The sequence below is a fragment of the Perca fluviatilis genome, chromosome 9, assembly GCF_010015445.1.
Source record: "Perca fluviatilis chromosome 9, GENO_Pfluv_1.0, whole genome shotgun sequence".
In the NCBI taxonomy this organism is placed as follows: Eukaryota; Metazoa; Chordata; class Actinopteri; order Perciformes; family Percidae; genus Perca; species Perca fluviatilis.
The window spans coordinates 24687971-24709422 of NC_053120.1; the positions used below are offsets into that span (position 1 = coordinate 24687971).

At 39.7% G+C, this 21452-nt stretch overlaps 1 protein-coding gene and 1 long non-coding RNA gene across 3 annotated transcripts; one reads left to right on the plus strand and one right to left on the minus strand.

The window, feature by feature from the left end:
* Positions 1 to 166: 166 nt before the first annotated feature.
* LOC120565984 lies at positions 167 to 3855 on the minus strand. Its single transcript, XR_005640314.1, has 4 exons — positions 3712 to 3855; positions 666 to 828; positions 405 to 549; positions 167 to 304 (listed from the first exon to the last, which is right to left on the minus strand). It is a non-coding gene; the product is annotated as an uncharacterized LOC120565984 (long non-coding RNA).
* A 458-nt stretch (positions 3856 to 4313) lies between these two features.
* On the plus strand, positions 4314 to 21041 carry ghrhrl (growth hormone releasing hormone receptor, like). 2 transcript variants are annotated; one of them, XM_039812158.1, is made up of 13 exons: positions 4314 to 4432; positions 10323 to 10428; positions 10978 to 11103; positions 11545 to 11636; positions 12547 to 12650; positions 14409 to 14541; positions 14715 to 14868; positions 15956 to 16016; positions 16374 to 16443; positions 16583 to 16674; positions 17501 to 17630; positions 18747 to 18788; positions 19549 to 21041. In XM_039812158.1, the coding sequence occupies exons 1-13, from the start codon at positions 4385 to 4387 to the stop codon at positions 19648 to 19650; spliced, it is 1260 nt and encodes a 419-aa protein (XP_039668092.1). In that variant the 5' UTR covers positions 4314 to 4384; the 3' UTR covers positions 19651 to 21041. The 2 variants fall into 2 exon arrangements, with proteins under 2 accessions (XP_039668092.1, XP_039668093.1); XM_039812159.1 differs by having other exon boundaries at positions 10978 to 11085.
* Positions 21042 to 21452: the final 411 nt, after the last annotated feature.

Consider the following 21452-nt stretch of genomic DNA (forward strand, 5'->3'; position numbering starts at 1 on the left):
TTTTACAGCCTTGCCATAAATTCCCTCTGCTCTTCCAGTCCCGAGGTCCCTGACTCCTGGTAGGGGACAAGGGTTTCGTCCTCGGAACTGGAGGAGAACTCAGACTTGCAGGACCTCTTCCTGGTGGTGGAGGAGGAGGCTTCTGGTGACTCTGGTGATGGCACGGTGGGGGTGCTTGCCTGGTGGAAATGCTCCCTCATCCTCTTTGACTGGGTCACGTTCAGGCTGAGGGCTTAGAAGCAGCCAGCTGTGGCAGTGTTGTGTCCACCATCTTCCGCTGCTTGGCAGGCAGGTTGTTCTTGGCCTTAAAACAGTAGAAGAGAAAAGATTGCTACTGTTAGTTAAGCCAGCAGAGTTTTAATGAAAGCCAGCATAAAACAGATGAGTGACTGAGGAGAACTCACATGTGCAGACACAGTGGTCCTCAGGTCTGTGAAGTTGGGGGACCCTTTAAGGCCGCCCACAGCTACAGCCACCTCTCCAGCCAGCGAAACTCGTCACTCTCCAAGAAGATTTGGGCCGCCCCAAATTACAATTGTCTTGTGTTCCCTGACACAGAAAACAGACACTCTTTCAGAGGAAACAATAACAAAAACAACAGACTCACAAGCAGTGATGACAACAGGACACGAGTCAAGATTTTAATACTTAAAGAGATCACAAACCCCTCATCGCCAGGCTTGTGCACCTCTGCGGCCGCCTCGACCTCCCAAACCCGGAGGTTACTGAGTACCCCCGGGCAACGACCGTAATGGAGGCTGTTAAGGCCGCAAAGTAGCCATTAAAAACGGTACCGCAGCGACGGTGTGTGGTTCTCCTCCAGGTCGTCTGAAGGGAGAGAAGACAAAAAGTATTTCAGCACACAGAGGCGAAGAAAAACACACACAAAGACACATAACTTTGCACGGCAGGCTTCCGTTGGAGATGGACTATTTTAGCTATTTTGGAAAGAGGGATGCACATTTACCCAGCAGCTCTGGGATCCCTTTTTGGGCCATCTCTTTATATTGTGAAGGTTTTTACATGATTAATTCATATATCATTCAAAAGCCTGATTTATGTAAAAGGTTATACCTAAAAACGGCACAAAATACAGTACAGGCCAAAAGTTTGGACACACCTTCTCATTCAATGCGTTTCCTTTTTATTTTCATGACTATTTACATTGTAAATTTTCACAGAAGGCATCAAAACTATGAATGAACACATATGGAATTATGTACTTAACAAAAAAGTGTGAAATAACTGAAAACATGTCTTATATTTTAGATTCTTCAAAGTAGCCACCCTTTGCTTTTTTATTAATAATGGAAAAAATTCCACTAATTAACCCTGACAAAGCACACCTGTGAAGTGAAAACCATTTCAGATGACTACCTCATGAAGCTCATTGAGAGAGCACCAAGGGTTTGCAGAGTTATCCAAAAAAAGCAAAGGGTGGCTACTTTGAAGAATCTAAAATATAAGACATGTTTTCAGTTATTTCACACTTTTTTGTTAAGTACATAATTCCATATGTGTTCATTCATAGATTTGATGCCTTCAGCGAGAATCTACAATGTAAATAGTCATGAAAATAAAGAAATACTTTGAATGAGAAGGTGTGTCCAAACTTTTGGCCTGTACTGTAGATTTTTTTTCTTGGTTGTCCAAAATTCCCTCTGTAAAAATGTGTGTAATCTACTCTATACATTTGTTCTGTATATTCATCGTTAAGGATAAAATGACAGAGATAACTTCCTGGGAGTTGTGTATAAATCAGAGCGTACATCACAGCCACAGGCGGGAACCGGCGATGCCGCCTGTCTTTGTCAGCATTACATTTTGCATTTTTTATTTAATCCAATCCAATCCAATCCACCTTTATTTATAAAGCACTTTAAAAACAACACTGTTGACCAAAGTGCTGAACACAGTCTATGAATAAACAATAACATACAACAGAGGCACAACACAATATTTACAATAAATATAAGCATAAAACTCAAAGTACCTAAACGGTTAAAGCCAAAAATAAGAGTTTTAGACGAGTTTAAAAACAAGAACTCAGTGTCGATGTGCAAAGCAGCTCTTCAGTCAGTGCCAGGCAAGCAACGGTACTCTGTTACGTTAGTTGGGGACGTGTGCTGTAAGCAGACAGGAAGGGTGTAGGGCAGGCAGATTGACATATGGGGCCAGCCATGCATTTAAAATAACATATTTTTCAAGTGCACAGGCCAGTGGAGTTTGAGATGTGTATGTTGAGTAACTACATAAATTACTTAATACATAACTTTTAGTAACGTTACACAAACAATTAAAAACACATGCAATATGGAAACGTGAGCATTCAAAATAGGCTACATGATAGCTAAATACAAATTTCCCTCCGTTTTCTGCATGTTCACTTTTCAGCAAGCAAGATGGCAGCGTTCGTCTTTTACATTACGTAAAGACATTTTTAGGCTGAGGACGGTGACAGTTGCCAGTGAAAAAAGCATTTGCCGCCCATTTTTTACACTTCTAAATTGAAATATTCAAAAATAATTTACCATTGGCAATGTCTGTACGTTACTAACGGTCGGTGGATTAGCTATCGTTAGTAACGTTTTATTCATAAACCTCTCCTTAAACCCAGCTAAATCAACGTAAGCTACGTTTTAGCGTGCTAAAATGTGTCTTAGCATTAACCTACCTATCTAGCTAGCCAGCCAATGTAGCATACAATGACTCAAGATATATCTTAATAAAAAAGAAAACTGATAACTATTACTACATAATGTAAATTTGAATGTACAAAATGTAACGAGACACATGACAGTCGCCTAACCCAGGTCGGGCTTGGCTCATTTCATTTGGGCCACATCTGGCCCACATGACAGTCGCCTAACCCAGGTCGGGCTTGGCTCCTTACATTTGGGCCACGTCTGGCCCACACGACACTCGCCGTAACTCAAGTTGGTCCTGGCTCATTTAATTTGGGCCAGGTCTGGCCCACATGACCCTCAATGTAACCCAGGTCGGGCTTGGCTCCTTATAGTTGGGCCAGGTCTGGCCCACATGACACTTGCCGTAAGTCAAGTCAGACCTGGCTCATTTCATTTGGGCCACATCTGGCCCACATGACAGTTGCCGTAACCCAAGTTGGGTGCGGCTGGTTATAAGTGGGCCACATCTGGCCCACTCGACATTTGCCATTGCCGGAACTGAGCCGTAAGTGCCAAAAGTGGCCCAAATTTGGCCCAAATGTGTCTGCTATCTGGGCTGTAACGTTAGTACAGCCATGAAAGCAGCAAACAAACGAACGGGATCAACGAAGATAGATTCTACCCGACCTAAAAAAAACGGCATGTTTCTAACAGTTGCGTGACCAGAGACGTAACAAACCCCGGGTAAATATTAGAGATGTATTTGAAAGATGGAGACAGCTTAGAGACACCAAGGCCCTTTTGGTCAGTTCGTCAACACTATGTGACGCGTTCATCCAATCAGCTGCCGGTGGAGCATCAACCATGGATGAAGAGAACGCCCATCAACGTACAAATGAGGGGAGGCGTTGCGTCACCACGCTTCAAAGTGCATGTCGCCAAAGTGCATCAGCACTGTCAGACTGGCAACCTCCGTGAACTCCCTCCAGTATTTTGAATTTGTACTGCAGTTAACTATTTTAAACACTAGCCGTCAGTAGGCTATTACATATTGCACCTTTAAGCCTAACCAAGCATACATTACCCGCTGCAGCTGACAACAGCGATATGTCCCTGTCAGCTATCCGCTCGTGCTCCCGAAACGTGAAGAAAAGTTTTCTCGGTAGGACTAGCCTATATCCAGCAATCATGTTAGCCTACGATAGAAGCTGCAAAAAGTGAACCGCAGTGTAGATCTAGATTGGATGAACGGTTCATGAGATATGAACATAGAGACAGACGCAGAGACACACACACACGCGCGCGCGCGCGCACACACACACACAGAGGCGTCGCTTTAGATGTCCTCAAACCGGCCAAACTCGGAGCTGCCTTTTGCCATTAAATAAAGGTAAAAAAAAAAAAGAAGAAAAAAAAAGAGAATGTGTCTCTTCACGATGCAACACGGTTAGACTTTCATCCCTTCATCGTAGTATTCTGGAGGCAGTCCTTTGCAATGCTATAGAAATCTGTGGAATATTTCTTTTCAGATGCATTTGTTACCGATAGGCTAGTTTGTACGTGAGGTTTTCATTTTTATTGTTGCACGCTTAACAATTACACCTGGGCAGAGAGAGAGAGAGAGAGAGAGAGAGAGAGAGAGGGGGAGAGAGAGAGGGGGGGAGAGAGAGAGAGAGTCTCAGCATCCCGTCCTGTAGGAGCGTGTTGCAGTCTCATTGAAGAAGCGCCACGTTGGGCTGAACGGAGGAGCCGACAACATGTCCTGTCTCTACATCAGAGGGATCTTTCTTTGTTGGGCTTCAGCTGTGAGTGATTTACTTTAACTTCACTTTTGCGAAAGGATTTTTTATTTTATTTTGCCACGCAGAAAACTTGAAGCTATCTTTGCAGGAAATGTACAGAGTTGTTTTAAAAAACCGAAACAATGCGAGAACTATGAGAGATGAATACATAGGCATAGCCTACTCTACAAATTCGAGGTTATTTATCTCTTACGTTTCCCATTTCCATCTGCATCTTCTACTGTATACATGCATTTTATTAAACAAATTATTGACTTATGGTGTTCAATGAGCTTTAAAACAAGACACTAACGGAGCGTGCATGCGGGGGTCTGTGCATGAGTGTGTGCACGCCCTGCATCTGTCTGGCACCTGGTAAACAGCTGTATAGGTCTTCACAGGTCCAGAGTAATTTTCTCATCATTTACGAGTAAAATACTGTATCAGACTGATTTTAAGTCAGAAGTATTTGAAGTGAGTGTGTAAATATTAATGCAGCCCCAAACACCAGTAGCCTCTATGTATTGTTATGTGTGTGTGTGTGTGTGTGTGTGTGTGTGTTTAAATTAATCATAAAGTCAGTTTGGTGGATACGTGTATGCATGTGTACATGAATATATTAACATAGGCCTATCAGAATTAGCGTTATTGGCCAAGTATGTGTACATGTGTGCATGCAAGGAATTTGACTCAGTTTTTTTTTTTATTGCTCTTTTTTATTACACAGAAGGACACAGCTGGACAAATAAAGGTTAAGAATTGACAGACTATTATGTACGCAAGTATGTAAAAAAAGATGTATATATATACATGTGTATAAATATATAATATGTAAAAAGCACCAATGACCAACAACAAATAATATATGTGGTAAAAACACTCAACAATTCACTGGTTTTAGCGTCCATTCTGGTTCCAAATGTAAGGATTTACTGGTTTTGTTAGTCTTCTATTATAATAAACTGAAGTTAGTTTTGGACTGTTGGTCTGACAAAACAACAGTGAAGTAAAAGATAGAGTAGAAGTACAGGTGAGATGCAGGTATGTGAGTATGTTTAAAAATTACGTATTGTGTTTGTGCATTCACAAAAACATGTAACAGGCCTATTGGAAAATGTATGCATGTGGGATGGGATAATAGCAAAGGAAATGTTAGATGGACTTCATTTTCCATTAGACTACCCTCCCGCCTCCCTCAAACACAAACAAATTGGATTAGGTTATGTTACCTGAATTCACTTTATTTAAAAACGACTGAATGACTTTTGTTTGCTGATGTTACCACTTTATTTACTATGTGCAGTGATTGTTCAATTCATCTTGGCAAATCAACTGTGAAGAAGGGAGATGGGCAACAAACTGCACAAAATGAAAGCACATTCACATGCCGACAGCCTGTTTTTATCGACTTCATAAAGTTATTATCACATGGGCATCTTGCTAATTTCAACACCGCAATAGAAGTATGAGAAGCGGGCAAACAGGTGGAATGATCATCAGCGTGACAGAGAGAGAATGAGAACAGGGCAGACAATCATCAACATGTTCCACTTCAGTCTATTCACTTTCAATGCAGGACTGCAGAGAATTATAATGAGCTACCGGGGTCCATCTCACACACACACACACACACATACATACACACACACACACACACACACACACACACACACACACACACACACACACACACACACACACACACACACACACACACACACACACACACACGAGAGAGAGACCAGGGTCTCCCTGAATTTTCAGATACGATTGAAATTCGGCACTTTAAGCCGAGAGAACAAAAAGAAAGAAAATGTTTTTGTCTGGTCATATTTTTTGGCTGCATGGTGAAAAAATATGTTCAATGTTCAAATATACACCTTATCTTAACTTTACAACCTGAATCACCTCACAAGCAGCCAGCAGATTTTTACACATTGTCAGTTAAATTTTTGTTAGACATTTTGAAAAATATACTTATTCTTTTTTTATGCCAAGAGTTAGATGAGAAACTCAACACCAGTCAACAATATACACTGTACAATAAATACAAAGCTAACGTTACATTCTGTAGCTCGTTTAGCTAAACGACAAGTTGTGGTTTGGCCAAGAAATAGGACAGCACATAACCCTACTGTAAAAAAACACAATTTTTCTTTTGCACATTTATATACAAGATACATGTGTAAATTAGTTAGCTTTAGATGTACTGGTAGGCTAGCTGTTTCCCTGTTTTCAGTCTTTATGCTAGCCTAAGCTAATCAGTTGCTCGTTCCAGCTTCATATTTAATGTACAGATATGAGAGTGGTATCAATATTCTCATCTAACTCTTAGCAAGACACCTAATAACCATATTTCCTGACATATTGTATATTTTTATCCTGTGCCACTGTTAAAGTGCACCTAATTCGCTGTTGAAAATAGAAGTGAACATCTGCAAAGTGAGCTCAATTCGATGGCCCCTTTTTGGGTAGTTAGTGGATAATGGACTTCACCCCTCAGAGAACATTTTTACAGCAGACTGCACGCTAACCTGGCAGTGTAAAGGGGCCTTTAGCTTTGCATTTAGTTTCATGGCTCATATTATCCAGACTTACCTTATGCAGCCTCCCATCTCCCTTATATGTTTCTGTCTCCTAAATGCAGCATGGTGTCTCCCTTTATCCCATCATGCCTTTAAAATGCATGAGCATGTCACCAACCACCCGGTCTTGACTCTTGCTTTGTTCCTCACCCCCTGCCATTCAAAGCTTTGCTCGCTTCCTCTCAACTGCACACCATTCTCATATATAAAATATCTTCACAGCATCTCCTTGCATATACAGGGAAGCCATGTGTGGTACAGTACATGACCCCCATCTGACACACAATGTGCTATTTAGCTGATGCTTTTGTGGTTGTGCACTTTATGGTAAGGAGTGCATACGTCTTTTCTGTTTTGAATATAAATGCTCTAACTCTGGCGCTGTTTATTCCGTGCTCAAAAAATGTATTATAACAACAGCCATAGTTTAGCAGACAACAATATACCGTTATATACATGTCCCACCTTGAAGGACATTTACCGCAAACTCGGGTTTCTCTGCAGGGGGCAAGGTAAACCATATTTCCACGATTCCCCTGCCTGCCTTTGAACTGGAAGAGCAGTAATTGCTGCGTAAATTGCACAATGACACCTCTCATTAAATTATTAGCATTGCATTAAGAACAAAGAGGACTGGCAGCGATTTGCTCAGGTTGCTTCCGACACGTCTGTTCCACATTAGTCTCGTTTTGCCAGACCCTCCTCCAAAGCGCGCTAGTTCCACATTAATGGAGGGAGAGATGGTACAGAGAGGTTGCTTTGTTCCTACCTATTTAAAGAAAATGGGGCAAAACATTTTTCCAACAACTGTCAGGAGGATTGTGTTCAATTCCACCTAGTTTTCTGTATTGTGTTTATTCTGTAGGTGGTTTTGACATAGTTGCTAAAGTGGTTTGTTATTCTGCACAAACACAAGCTCCGGCTTTTTTTTTCTCCAAGAATCCCATTATATGTGTGTATGTGTGAGATGGTGAACAAGTTGACAGTTAAGAAACAAACCGAGGAGAAAGGGCCGAGGTGAGGGATTGCATGGAGAAACAGAAATGGAGAGTTTTGATTCAAAGCAATTTCACCTATGGTAATCTATTTTCAAATGTATCCTGATGAATTTCAAGGCGCGGAATTATTCTTGATGTAATGCCCAGCCTGTTGGGTTTAAGTTATTCTAATGCCAGGGCTTTGCCTTTGATGTGAATCTCAAAGGCAAACTGTTATTTGTAAGAGGCACCTGCTTGGCTTGATTGAATTAGAAGATTAGATATCTTATCTACTGACACTATATGGGAATATTTATCAATGTGTCAAATAAATGAATATGTTTGAATCTAAAAAAATCCCTGTTTGAAACTCATGAATTGACTTATTTTACTTTTATGATTAAATATGAAAAGCTGTACATTTTGTACACTGCCATTACACATTTAGCATTTTATTCTCAATTTCCAAAGTGATTTTGTTTTTCCAATAACATCATACCCTCACTCAGTTCAAATCCTATGCACACCATTATGATAATAAAAAGCTGTATCTATGCAAGGCGTACTCAGTCATGTAATTTCATGAAATGGCTCCAGGTGGGTTTTGTACGGGTGCAGATGTTGCTGTTTGCCCCTCAGAGAAACTCATAGATCTTTTTAATGGAAATGTTTATAACACACAAAGAGCGCATCCTATTGGATGACACTCAGAAAGCTGGTGAGCGGGGGAAACTCTCCACAGGGAGTGTTTGTGGTCCCAGAGGACTTTAGCCTCTGAAGCTTCTTATTCATTAAGAGTTACCTCAGGTATTTCAAAAAGCGATGGAACTAAGCTGAATCCAGGACAAACGTCTGTGCAGTATGCCTATCAATAGCAGAGATGACTTCAGTAAGGCTGTGTTTGCGACCTGTTGGGCAGTCCTCTGTGTTTTTAGGTCTTCATCTTCAAAAACCAAATGAGAGACTCAAATAGCGGCCTCAAAATTACTCAGCATGGGAAAAACTAATTGCAATACATTCTCAAAATTTCGAGTTATTTTGGAAATGGAGGGGCATTGTAATATCTGCCTATAAGTACCTATCTAGCCACTATAACTAGATAATGATTTCTTCATGCAGTGACTGAAAAAAAGAGCTTTTGTTGCTGGTTGTTTGCTGTCTTTTTCATGGCAAATTCTGTACCAGACTGGCTGTGAGATTGAAATCAAATTGTTTCTTTCCAAGTCAATAACAGCATGATTAAAAATTAAGTGACAGTACCATATGAAAGCAGATATTATATGATGTCAAAATGTGTAGGCAAATAGAAAGAAAGCCGATGGATACTGTACTTCAGTAGCAACACAGTGGACGACTTTTATCCGGAAACACACACACTGTTGCTGTGTGTTGTTGAAGCTAACAAGAAATGACCCTGCCTGTGGCTCTGACATTTACATCCAAGACCACTTGAGTTCACCTGCAGCATGAGATAAAAAACACAAGACACTTTAATTTAACCCAGAAGTTACAGTAAATCGAGAGAAAGAGAAGTTGAGCCCCTTCACACAAGATTCTCCACTTACCACCACCAACCTTAATAATAATATGTTTTATAATGTTCTTAGATTTGTTTGGCCCGCCTTGCCACTTTGACCCTTTTCCTTGGCATTCCTATCATGTGGAAACCCGTCACCACCAATGTACACACACACACACACACACACACACACACACACACACAGTGTTGCGGTACAGTCCGAAGGATAATTACCACATTCATGACAATCTTATGCTCATTCGGTCCACACTCCCCTCATCCCCCCTCTTCCCTACGTTACCCTCCAACATCCACCTTCCATCGGTTCCTTTCTCTCCCGGATACAAGACGTTCCTTTTTGTTTTGGTCCGAGATACTGTATGTGTCAGACAAATGCAAGTGCAGTTATTCTGCTTTTATTTTGCATCAGCAACTGGAGGGATGAGCAGGGGCAGAATAACAGAAGGATCTCTGAGCGGCACTAAATGGATGAAGCTTGGAGTTGTTGGAGGCCAAAACAATCATCTGTATCCTTAGGAACAAATTCTTTTAATGAATTTTCTGAGCTTCCCCTCTCTGTGCGCTGTGGTTAAAGATCATTTAGCTTAATGCCACTGACGGAAATAGGTCATTTTTGCCAAAAGGTTACTGTTTTAGGTGGAAAGCATTTCCTACTAAAGGCAAAATGAGTCACTGCCCTTTAGAAATTGACATGCACATAAAATGCCTTTTTCATGGAATTACTGATAAATGACTGAGAAGCCACTGTATCCTCTGCTTGAATGTCTGTTTATATCTAATTCCTTCCTTCCTTCCTTCTTCCCTACCTCTAGGCTTTGTCGAGCCTGCACCCTGAATGCGAGTACATATTTCAGCTGGAGAAAGAGGAGCGTCACTGCCTTCAGTACATTGCAGAGCAGGGCAACAGAACCACAGAAGGTGTGTTTTCCATTTTAGAATCACCCTGCAGCAGTATAGCTCATATAAATCCAAGCGTGGCTGTAGTTGTGATATGAAATATACTGCAAATGTTCACATTAAGTACAAGAGTCTAACGCTGGAATGAATGCATCACAAAGAATCATCAGTTGTCAGGGCGTCCCAACTGCAGAATGAAATCGCACTGGGTGATTTATCACTGTGATGCATCTGTAGAGGAGACCATTAAGGATAGTTACATAAGGATTTATGTATGTTATCCATCTCAAGATAAAGGTCTTGGTTGCAGATCTACAGTACTTCCTCATTCTTGTTTTAATACAATTTACAAAGAGGCGGATGTTATGGCTTTGAGGTATGTCGTTGGGGGGATTGTGCATGATACACCCCATTTACCTCTACTGTATCTCCATGAGTATATATTTAAACTGTGTGCATTTCAGGCAACGGTGTATGGCAGTGCATATAAATGTGTGTTTATGGAATCTCTCTTCTAATTAACTTCCCCCGATAGACACATACTTACCTTTGTTCTACTTTTCCGAAAAGGTTGTCGGCCATTCTGGGATGCGGTTGCCTGCTGGCCTCATGCAGAAGTTGGGGAAACAGTCCAAAGAGCTTGTCCTGCCATCTTCTCCCTCTTCAGAAACAACACAGGTGACTATGGATCCCATGGTGAGGGTGTTGAGATAATGACCAGAGCAGTAAAAGGTGTTTTTGTTCCTGATCATTTCATAAAGTGTGTTTACTTGTTTACTCACTAGCGGCCCTGTGGGGCTGTGCTTTGAGCTACATGCTAATGCTGCGTTCAAGTCATATCGGATGGATGGCAGAAATGGGAAAGATTCCCATCTTAACAACAAGCAAGCGTTCATATGACAATGCGGTTGTATGATCACAGAGTTGGTTGTGTGTGAGATAAAATAGATAAAAAATACTATGCATTGACACAACTACAATATATCCTTCAAATGTGGGCATACCCACTACCATCATGGCTAAAAACATTAAACATTTTAACTCTTTCTCTTGACAAGTGAATCTAATCTAATCAGCCGTGAAGAGAAAGTGATCTCTTCATGGCTGACCCTTTGATATCTTGGCCTTTCGCCTCAGGTTCAGTGAGCCGTAACTGCACCAGTGGAGGTTGGTCCAGACATTTCCCACCGTACCACATCGCCTGCAGTGTGGATGATGACATTCCTGAGGTGAGAGTTGCTGGGGGTGAGGCAGTTTAAGAGGTCTGACTTGGGAGCGAGAATCCAGACGTCATGACAGGAGGAGAAGCAACAGAAACAAGGAGGAACTGAGAAAAAAAAACTAATAAAAACAGGGACAAATGCAGACCGGGTCGCAACTTCCTAAATCAACAGACCGAACAAGCTAAAGAAAAGAAAAGAACATGTTACAAGACGTTATGTCATTTTTTTTGACATAACGTCTTGTAACATGACTGTAATGAAGTGAAACAGTTGTCCATACACCTAAATTTGTTCCTTTTTGGGGTAGTTTAGATTTGAGTATGTATGCTTAATATTTCGCTGCCTCTCGAGAGCGGAAAAGAAAATCTATTCAAACTCTATTCAATCTATTCATAAATGTGCGTCATGTAAAAATACTTTTGCAAGGCAGTAAGTAAATTAAATGTCACCCATCAGGTAATAGCTGAAATTATTATTTTTTAAAATGATCTTGTTTCACAAAGAGAGGATGAGGGGAGGATAATTATTAGAAACTGATTTTGGTGCTACACAGAGCATCTTTTGTCTTGAGTTTAAAAAAAAAAACCTTTTACATTTTCCAGTACCAGGGGCGAAGAGTCAGTAATTCTCATGTAATTAAGTAGCTTTAGTGCTTTATCTACTTTTTTGAGGTGACTGAGTAGTCTGCTTAGTCCAGTCATGCTACCATTAGACTCAGCCTCAAAATATGGAGAAAGCTTTCTTGCTGTAATGCCGCAGTCAACTCTTCAATACAGTTGAGTCCTGAGCTTGTTGGCAATTCAGTGTTACTTTGAGACATTGCATTCATTTTGAGGCCTGGAAGCATTTTGAAAAGCCTGGACGTTGAAATATAAGGTTCTTTAATAGAAAATCTTCTTTCTTGTCTTGCTTCCAGACAGAGCAGATATACTTTGCCACAGTGAAGCTGATATACACCGTCGGCTACAGCATCTCTCTAGTGGTGCTGGCTGTAGCTGTATTCATCCTGTTGCTCTTCAGGTAAGAACAGATGACATTAAAATAAGTTGTGGTTGTCCAGACAAAAGGCAGACAGACTTTTATTCCATTTTTCATCGGTAACCAGTGCATTATGGTAATCTTAAGGCCACTGTATTCACCACAGAGAGTCAAGCAATCACAACAATATTGTTGTACTGCAATCAAAAATGATTATTACAAGACTCTCGCCTTGTGTAGTATTTTAGAGGAATAGTATAATACGCTTGCACTTTCTTGTTGAGAGTTAGAAGAGAAGTTTGACACCACTCTTGCACAGAAGAGAGGTATTGGTCTTCTCATCTAACTCTTGCCTAAAAAGCAAATGAGCATTTTTCCCAAAATGCTGTACTTTTCTTCTAAGAAAGAGGAGCGATACTGTTGTGAAAAGTCATTTTAGAGAACCTGAAACGCAAAAGTACAATCCAAACATAACTGTAATGAAATTAGTTGTCATGGTGTTATGATGCTAAAAACTCATCATCATTTTCGGTCTCATAATCCCTGACGTAATTCTCCTTCTCCACCTGTGTCCATCTCTCACTTCCAATATTTTCCATCTTGGATTTGGAGCCTTATTGACCTGGAGCAAACAGGTCTTATAGTCCACTTAGCAACTGATTGACACAATGTCAAGGGTTTCACATAGACAGTTAAATACATTGACCAACAGATCCCGTTGCTCTGGACGGAGACCAGTGAAGGATATTAGAAGCACTTTTCCGGTGATGGTTGAGCGTTACTGCGCAGCATCCAACTGAGAGACGACGTAAATGTGACGTAAGCAACCTGTCTGAAAGCTGTAAGTCTTCCGGTAGCTGTGCCAAGAGAAATCTCAATCATTCCGAAACTTGCAGAGACGGACAGCGTAGGTATATGTAAGGAGATAACATAGGCACAGTTTAATTATTGCTAACTAAAATGCTAGTTAACATTAGTAATTAAACCTAAACAACTAACGTACGTCGAAATGCCTGCGGGCTTCTGCTGTACTATACGGTAATTCCTGTACTATCCGACAGTAAGTCGCGTGGTTATGACACAATCGTTAGCCTATTCTTACAAAAACGTCTGCTACGAAGCCATAACGTGAGGTACAAGGTAATGGAGCCTTTTATACATTGTCGTGTTTCTTTAGAAATAAACAATGGACAAATAGAGTCTTTAAACGCTTCAGATGTAAAGCTATTTGCTGTCAAAGTGACATCAAAATGAATGGCAGTCAATGGAATGCTAACGGCGGGTGATGGCTTGATAGCATCAAAATGGCGCCATAGAAGCTACGCGTTGTGGAGAGAGGCTTACCCCCTTGGGGTTTCCTCACGCCCCCGCCACTCTGCTCTGTGGTTCACTGGATTCAAAGAAGTAGGAGCATGTACAGCAGAAACACAAAACCTCTTTATTTATGGTTTCTTTTTTTCTCTGTCCAGCTGGTTTTACAAATCTGTTATGAAATCCCTTTAAAATCACAGTTCCATATCTTCCATCTCAGGTTTAATGTTATTTATTGTTTTTGTTTGTATTTTCTGTCAAACCTTTTGGCCCTAAACTGATCATCCTACTGTGCCAACTGCCTATTAAAACCATGGGCACCATGGTGTTATAGCTATTAGTTAGGGTGTAACAATGTGTTGTAAAGCAGAACTTATTTTGACCATCTGGTTGACTTGTACTTTAATCAAACCATCTGGCTTGATATGTTTTTGTGCATTAGACAACACTACAGTACATTTATTACATGTGTGTCACCTAATTTTCCAGGAGGCTGCGTTGTGCCAGGAACTTCATTCACATCCAGCTCTTCATCACATTTATCCTGAAAGCTGTGGCGGTGTTCATAAAGGATGCAACTCTGTTCTCGAGTGACGACACCAACCACTGCACCCTTTCCACAGTAAGATTATGACAATGGCGGGAAAAGGTTCTTGGTTGTAGTAAGAAATTCCTATGGGCAGATTCCTCATCGTTCTCATCGCATATCGACTGTGCACCTCCGCTCTTATACTAATCCCCCCTTACAGTTCACTCTGTGTTCTTCTTTTCCTTCCTGTGTTTTTTTCTGTCCAGTTTGCCTGTAAGGCCTCTGTGGTCTTCTGTCACTACTGTGTGATGTCCAATTTTTTCTGGCTCCTGGTGGAGGCGCTCTACCTCAATTCCCTGCTGCTTTCGTCCTTTAATCACAGCCGTCGGTGCCTCTGGGGCTTCAGCCTGCTGGGATGGGGTGAGAGACCTTGACATATACGGTTTCCTCAATATATGTCACACTGAGCTGCAGAGTTCGATTTGATTTTATGATATTCCTATATGATAGTTGTTGTTTAAAAAAAAGACTGAAAAATAAACATTTGTAGGTAATAGATGCAAGGATTACAAAATGAGGGGACTTAGAGACTGGATCATATATATTTACAGATACTTGAATTTTACTCTCTGCATTACATGTATGTTGGCTCAAGGTGAGTTACACTCATGACAAGAAAAACAATCTACAAGAATAATAGTTATTAATGCAAATTGCCTGAATAGTTTGCAAGTGCACTCAAGTCCACATTGGTTTGTGTGGACCAAGGCACTGCTGTTTATTCTGTTTATGTAGTTGGTGCATTATGTGCAAAATGTTTTTCTGCTTTTTTGATCTGAGTGTTTTTTGTGTGATGTTCCAGACGGTTATTCTCCTGATACTCTAACATTGGCACTGTGCAATTTGCAGTTTTCAGTCCATGTCTCTTCATTTTGAACACTGTTTGCCTTGTGTTGCAGATTTTCTTTTTTTCATTTGCATACCCGGTTTTTCAGTCTTATTTCAAACCTATTGAGCTGAACATTGAGATATTTACTGCAATTCTGTGATTCAAAGGAGATTCACAGCTGTCTTTAGGGACAACAATAGGCAAACAGACTGCCATCAGCCAACATCCCCAACTTATTATTTGAATACAGCCAGAAACTCTCTTGGCTCGATATCATCAGCTGTAATTACCAAGCAAACTGAATTAAGTTTCATACCTGTGCAATCTCTGTTATTTGTACTCTACTTATGTATTTGTATATTTGGTTCTAAAAATACATAGATGAATTTGTCCCAAAGCAATGGCAAAAAAAGGCGGAAAATTGATCAGAACATATACTGTAGACGTGTTGTGCATGCAACTTCTAAAATATTCCATTTACAGATCAATACAGATATAAGAAAAGTTGTCATTCAACAGGTTCACACGCTGCTAACTGTCTTTTTATGATTCAACCAACTCAGTGTGTATTGATTGCATCTAACTGACATTAGTTTTTCTTTTTCTGCCTCTCCACAGGTGTACCTGTGCTCTTCACTGTCCTGTGGATTGGATCCAGGGTGTATTTTGAGGACACAGAGTTTGTACAAACTTCTACTACTTCTATCTCCACAATCACAGTTATTTCCTATATACATTGACATCCCAATTTCAACATACATAATAACCCACAGAGCCACAGTGTAGCATTTTCGTAAGATTTTCTGATATACAGTATAGGTTTTTGAGGAAGAAATACACCGATAAGACAGGAGGTGAGGCACTAAACTTTTAAACCTTTAAAACAAATGTGTAATTTGTGCTAAATTTGTACTCATTTCTATTTGTTTCTGGTTATGAGTTGATTTTTGTTCCCCGGCCAGTTGAAGTCATTTTACATCACACCAACTTCTGCAGACGGACTAAAGTGCGCATTTCAAAATGTTTTCCTACATAGATGTTGGGACATCAACGAGGACTCGCCCTATTGGTGGATCATCAAGGGACCAATTGTTGTGTCTATAGCGGTAAATGCTCCTATTGTGCTGAAACAAATCTGTTAATTATGCACCTAACGGATTACAGATTGCTATGCAGATTATTTGTTTTTGTGCATGTTAGAATAGAGAGTCTTGATTTTTTCATTCTTGTTTTTTCAATCAACAGGTCAATTTTATACTCTTCATGAACATCATCAGAATCCTGATACAGAAGCTCAATCCTCGGCTGATCCACTTCAATAACTCCTCTCAGTACAGGTAATGCTTTAGCTGCACACACAGTATGAGAGGCTGAACTCAGCAGTGATACAGTATCTCCTACTTTAAGACATTACTGCATGTACTGCTTTTATCAAATTTAGCTTTCATCTTTTCTCACAGAAGCTTGGATTTTCAAAATTGTGTCCATGTGACTTGTTTATCTTATACTGTTGAATGGACACCTTTTCAAATACTTTTTCACTTACTTTAATACTTTCCCACTCTGATAAGTTCACACTTTGATGTAGCAAAAGATGCAAGTTGTGTGAAAAAGTTTGATGCACCACAGTCGGCAATGCATAATTCATTCAGTCACTACTCAACCTCAAACTAGTCAGTCTGGGCACGTCTACCTTTTCACTTCCCAGAATCATAATTTGTAATTGAAACAGGCTCACTAATTGGTTGAAAGTGTTCAGGGACATCGTGCATATCCGGATCTTATTAAAGACATACAGCACCAAAGGTATGTAAGTTGAGTGAAGCTTGAATTAATTGCACCAGTTAATAATTGATATGTTCCCCTACACATAAAAAACACCTCTGCACTCACATTTTAATATCCTCACTTTGAATCATACTCCTGCTGCAACCTTTCTCCTCATTAACAAAAGCTGTGTATAGACCGACGCGTGCGTGCGCGCGCGTGCACACACACACACACACACACACACACAAAAGATCCTCTTGATTGGTATCTGATGATTAGCTTGCCTGCATGCATGATGCTTTCCCGGAGCAGCATTCAGATTAGACGCTCACTAAATGACTCCCTGAGGTAGCTTCACCTCCTGCATCTTGTTTCTTTCCTTTTGTGCAACAGACGCCTGACTAAGTCCACCCTCCTCCTCATCCCTTTGTTTGGTACTCACTACATGGTCTTCAATTTTCTGCCTGACTACTTCAATGTTAACCTGCGCCTCTGTATCGAGCTCTGCATGGGATCCTTCCAGGTACACACACACAAGTGCTAATTTACAAATGTGTTGAATAAGCTGTTTAATGAAACCTAATCTTAAAATTCTCCTTCCCACAGACAATTTATGTTAACAAGATTGAGAGTCTAGAGCCATGCTATCAGCTCTGTGAGGCTGTACTTAAGCAGAACGGCCCTGCTCACAATGATGTGATAAAATGCTGACATTTAGCAGTATAACGTTTACCGTGTTCACCATCTCAGTTTAACGTGTTAGCATGCTATTGTTTGCAAATTTGCACTAAAAATAAAGTACAGCTGAGGCTGAAGGGAATGTCATTAGTTTTGCAGGTATTTGGCATAAAACAAAGTATTGGACAAAGTGAAATTTTGACCTGATAGAGTGAGGGGATCACCAAAGTAATAACATGTCATCTTCAGTGGGACAATGTCTGGATATTAATGACCATCTGACTGATATTGCCATCCCTAGAGCCACGCTGCTAACAGGGCTAAAAAGATGATTTGAATAACAGATTTAATACTAAATTCCTATTTGATAAAATGCTTTTGAAAAACACTAGTTATATGCTTAAAAAGCTGTAATATAGTAGTAACGGGCTTAGCAGTGCTGTGTTGCTGGCAGTGTTTGAGTCTGCTGAAGACATGCAACCACAGAAAAGTCAAATGGCTTCCTCCACTTCATGTCGCATGTGGCACAGACAGGCAGGTTTGCTAGCCAGCTTGCCAAATTGATCAAATTAATTAGGCACAGCGGTGTTGCTAAATTATGGAATATACTGGTAACAAAAGTGCCTAAATAGCTGTAACCCAGGCTTTGTTTATAAAAGAGGTAAAACAAGTAAGTCCAATTTAATTCTGCATAATTTAGTATAAAGATAAGAGCAGAGTTTACAGCTTTTTTCCTTTAAATTACACATATACATACAGTGTATTAATGAGGTAGAAATCCAAAATTATTCCACTCTTGTTTGCTGGCTGCATGAGAGAAACATACGGTAATAGATTTTCCCGAACCTATTTTTACTTTTTCAGCTCTCATTTGTCATCCAAGCTATATCTTCACATGAGCAGCGTTTTAATTGTTCCGACTCGTTCTAAGTGTTAATGATTATTACCATCTCTCTTACAGGGGCTTCTTGTAGCGATTCTCTATTGCTTTCTTAATCAAGAGGTCAGTACAAAGCCACACCACTCTCAAGCATTTCCTGTAACATATTCAACAAAGCACACAGGTATTGTACAGTTCTATGCTGCTGGTATGTGACCCAGATCACATACCAGTGAGGGGGGAGTGGTTAAGAGTTGTCAGGGCTTAAAAAGCAAATTATTTGAACCTCTCTTCCCCTCATTGCATAGGGGAAGGACCTTGAGCACTTATGTAACCACCAACATTAATGTGAGGCCAACCACACACATGCTGTTGAATACTTAGTAAACAATAACTCTTAACCCATGTTCATATGTTTGGTGCTTTAGGGCCTCATGTGTAATACTTGGAAGTCACTCAATTATCATATAGACTAATATATAAGTTAATATATATCTGTATATCCTCTTATAGATATAAAGAATGTTGTTTATCGCTGTGGTTTATCAATGAATAATGTTCTGATGCCAGAGGAAATGCATAATATCTAATTGCGTCATACATTTTATGATAGCCCAATAACATGCCACATAAATTAGATGACTTAATATCCAATAAAATGTCTTGTGATGCAATGGGGAAGAAATTATTACATTTAGTTTTACCTGTCAAGACTTAGTTTTGGGATATAGGCTTATTTCCACCACACCTGGGCAAGAATATGTAGATAACCTAATTTACATAACAATTTAAAGAAATATATGTATATATATATATAAATATAAACTATCATAATAGTTTGAAAACAACCTGATATTGCATTTTGGGTATGTGTATTTGACAGGTCCAAAAAGAGGTCCACATGCAGTGGCTGAGGTGGCAGGGCCGAAGCTATGGTGTGGTGTCACCTGCTGCGAAATGCAGCCAGATGGACACACCTTTCTAGGGGTGGCCTTCCCCCTCATCTTACAGGTCTTCTGTTAATTGGACATCGGCTAAGGATTGCTTCTGTGCACGTCATCGTCTCCAATGGGCTGCACAGTACGCCCAATACCAGTGGTTGTCGGCCACATCTGTAAGTTTTCATTCCAAACACGATAATAGACTTTTTACTAGCTGCGCTCCTTTTGCCAGAATTGGAGGAACTAAGGTGAACTTACCAATGGAAAATGATTCTGAAACCTCATGACATTTTACTGACACATTTCAAGACAGATCCTACCAATTTCATATGCATTTCCCTTGTGGCAACAACTTTAGAAAGATCAGCTTCAAGCTTTCCTTGGAGACCTTGCATGTCAAATTAATTAATATGCTCATTTTCTGATTCATTCTGTCTGAAATGTTCTGTTTTAGCGCCTCTGTCTTCAAGCCCACATCACTTTTTTATAATATGGGATGTTAAAGAGTTGAGATGAGATGCTAAAGTAAGTATATTCAAAATTTGATTCCATATATCACAGATGCTATAGCTTAGCATGTTGAACATGTGAAGCTGTAGCCTACTGCCAAGTGACACACAAATTAATCATCATTCATTTAATTCTTTGTATATTTATGTATGGGTTTGCTAATTTATTTATTAATTCACAGTCTGTGTTTACAGTAAGAATAAAAATAAATACCTTAATTGCAACTTAATAGATGAATACCTTGAAGTCACACTTTGGCATTAGCTGCTAAAGTGTTGTGGTTTTTTTGAAGTGTAAACCTGCACCTGCACACTGCTGAGAGCCACTTCACTGTATGTATACTTGTGTGTTGTGTTCCGTCATGTCATGTGTTCGACTCCACCAATATGAAAGACATCTCCACTGCCATCGGTGATCCAGCAAAGGACGGGAAAACATGAATGGAAACTTTATCATAGTAATAATTCAAAATGATTTGACATCAATATATATGATGCTAACGTATTGTACAGTACTTTGAACTGCATGGTCATATAAAGAAGGATAAAACTGGATTCCCATAATTACCGAATTTGCGTTAGATCTATGTTTGTGAGAAATTTAGATTTTTGTCTTTGTTTGTATTCTCTATGTGTTATAAGGTGATAAGATTTATTTTTTTAATCAAGAAAAAAGGTCATGCAAAGTATTGAATCACTACCCAGTTCTGCAGCATCCACAATCCTCTTCATGTAAACAAATGGTTTGCCTAAAACTGAATGTATAAACAAGTCAACTGTCAGACTTGTTTTATAGTCACTTTTCTCTGTTGTTACATTTGGATGTTGCTGCTTTTCTTGTGCCTCTCTCTGTGATGTTTTACTGCCTTGTGAAAAAAAAAAAATGATTCCTGCAAGTTCAAGTATTAAATGTTTACTCAGCTTCATTATGGCTCAGTGCAACCTCTTTCACAAAATCAACATATAATCAGCTGGCAGCTACAGAATGTCCAATAAGTGATACTAAAACCATCAAAGTCATTGTTGCTGCATGTAATTCAGATACAATCTTGATACAATATGTGCTGATACTGGAATCGTATATAATTATAAAGATGTTTTTCATATGTCAGTCATGAAAACAATTGAAAAGTATTTTGTATAATGTTTCCCTTTGCTTCATAAGGAAAACCTTTTATTGTTGTTCTTAAAAGCATTTGTCAATGTGTCCTTTTGTATCTTTATCTTCAAACTGTTGCATTAACGAGGTATCTGTGTTTAAATACATATTAAAACATTTAAAAATATTAATAGTTGTATAAACCATATGTTATATTCCAAATCTTACTGTTGAGCTT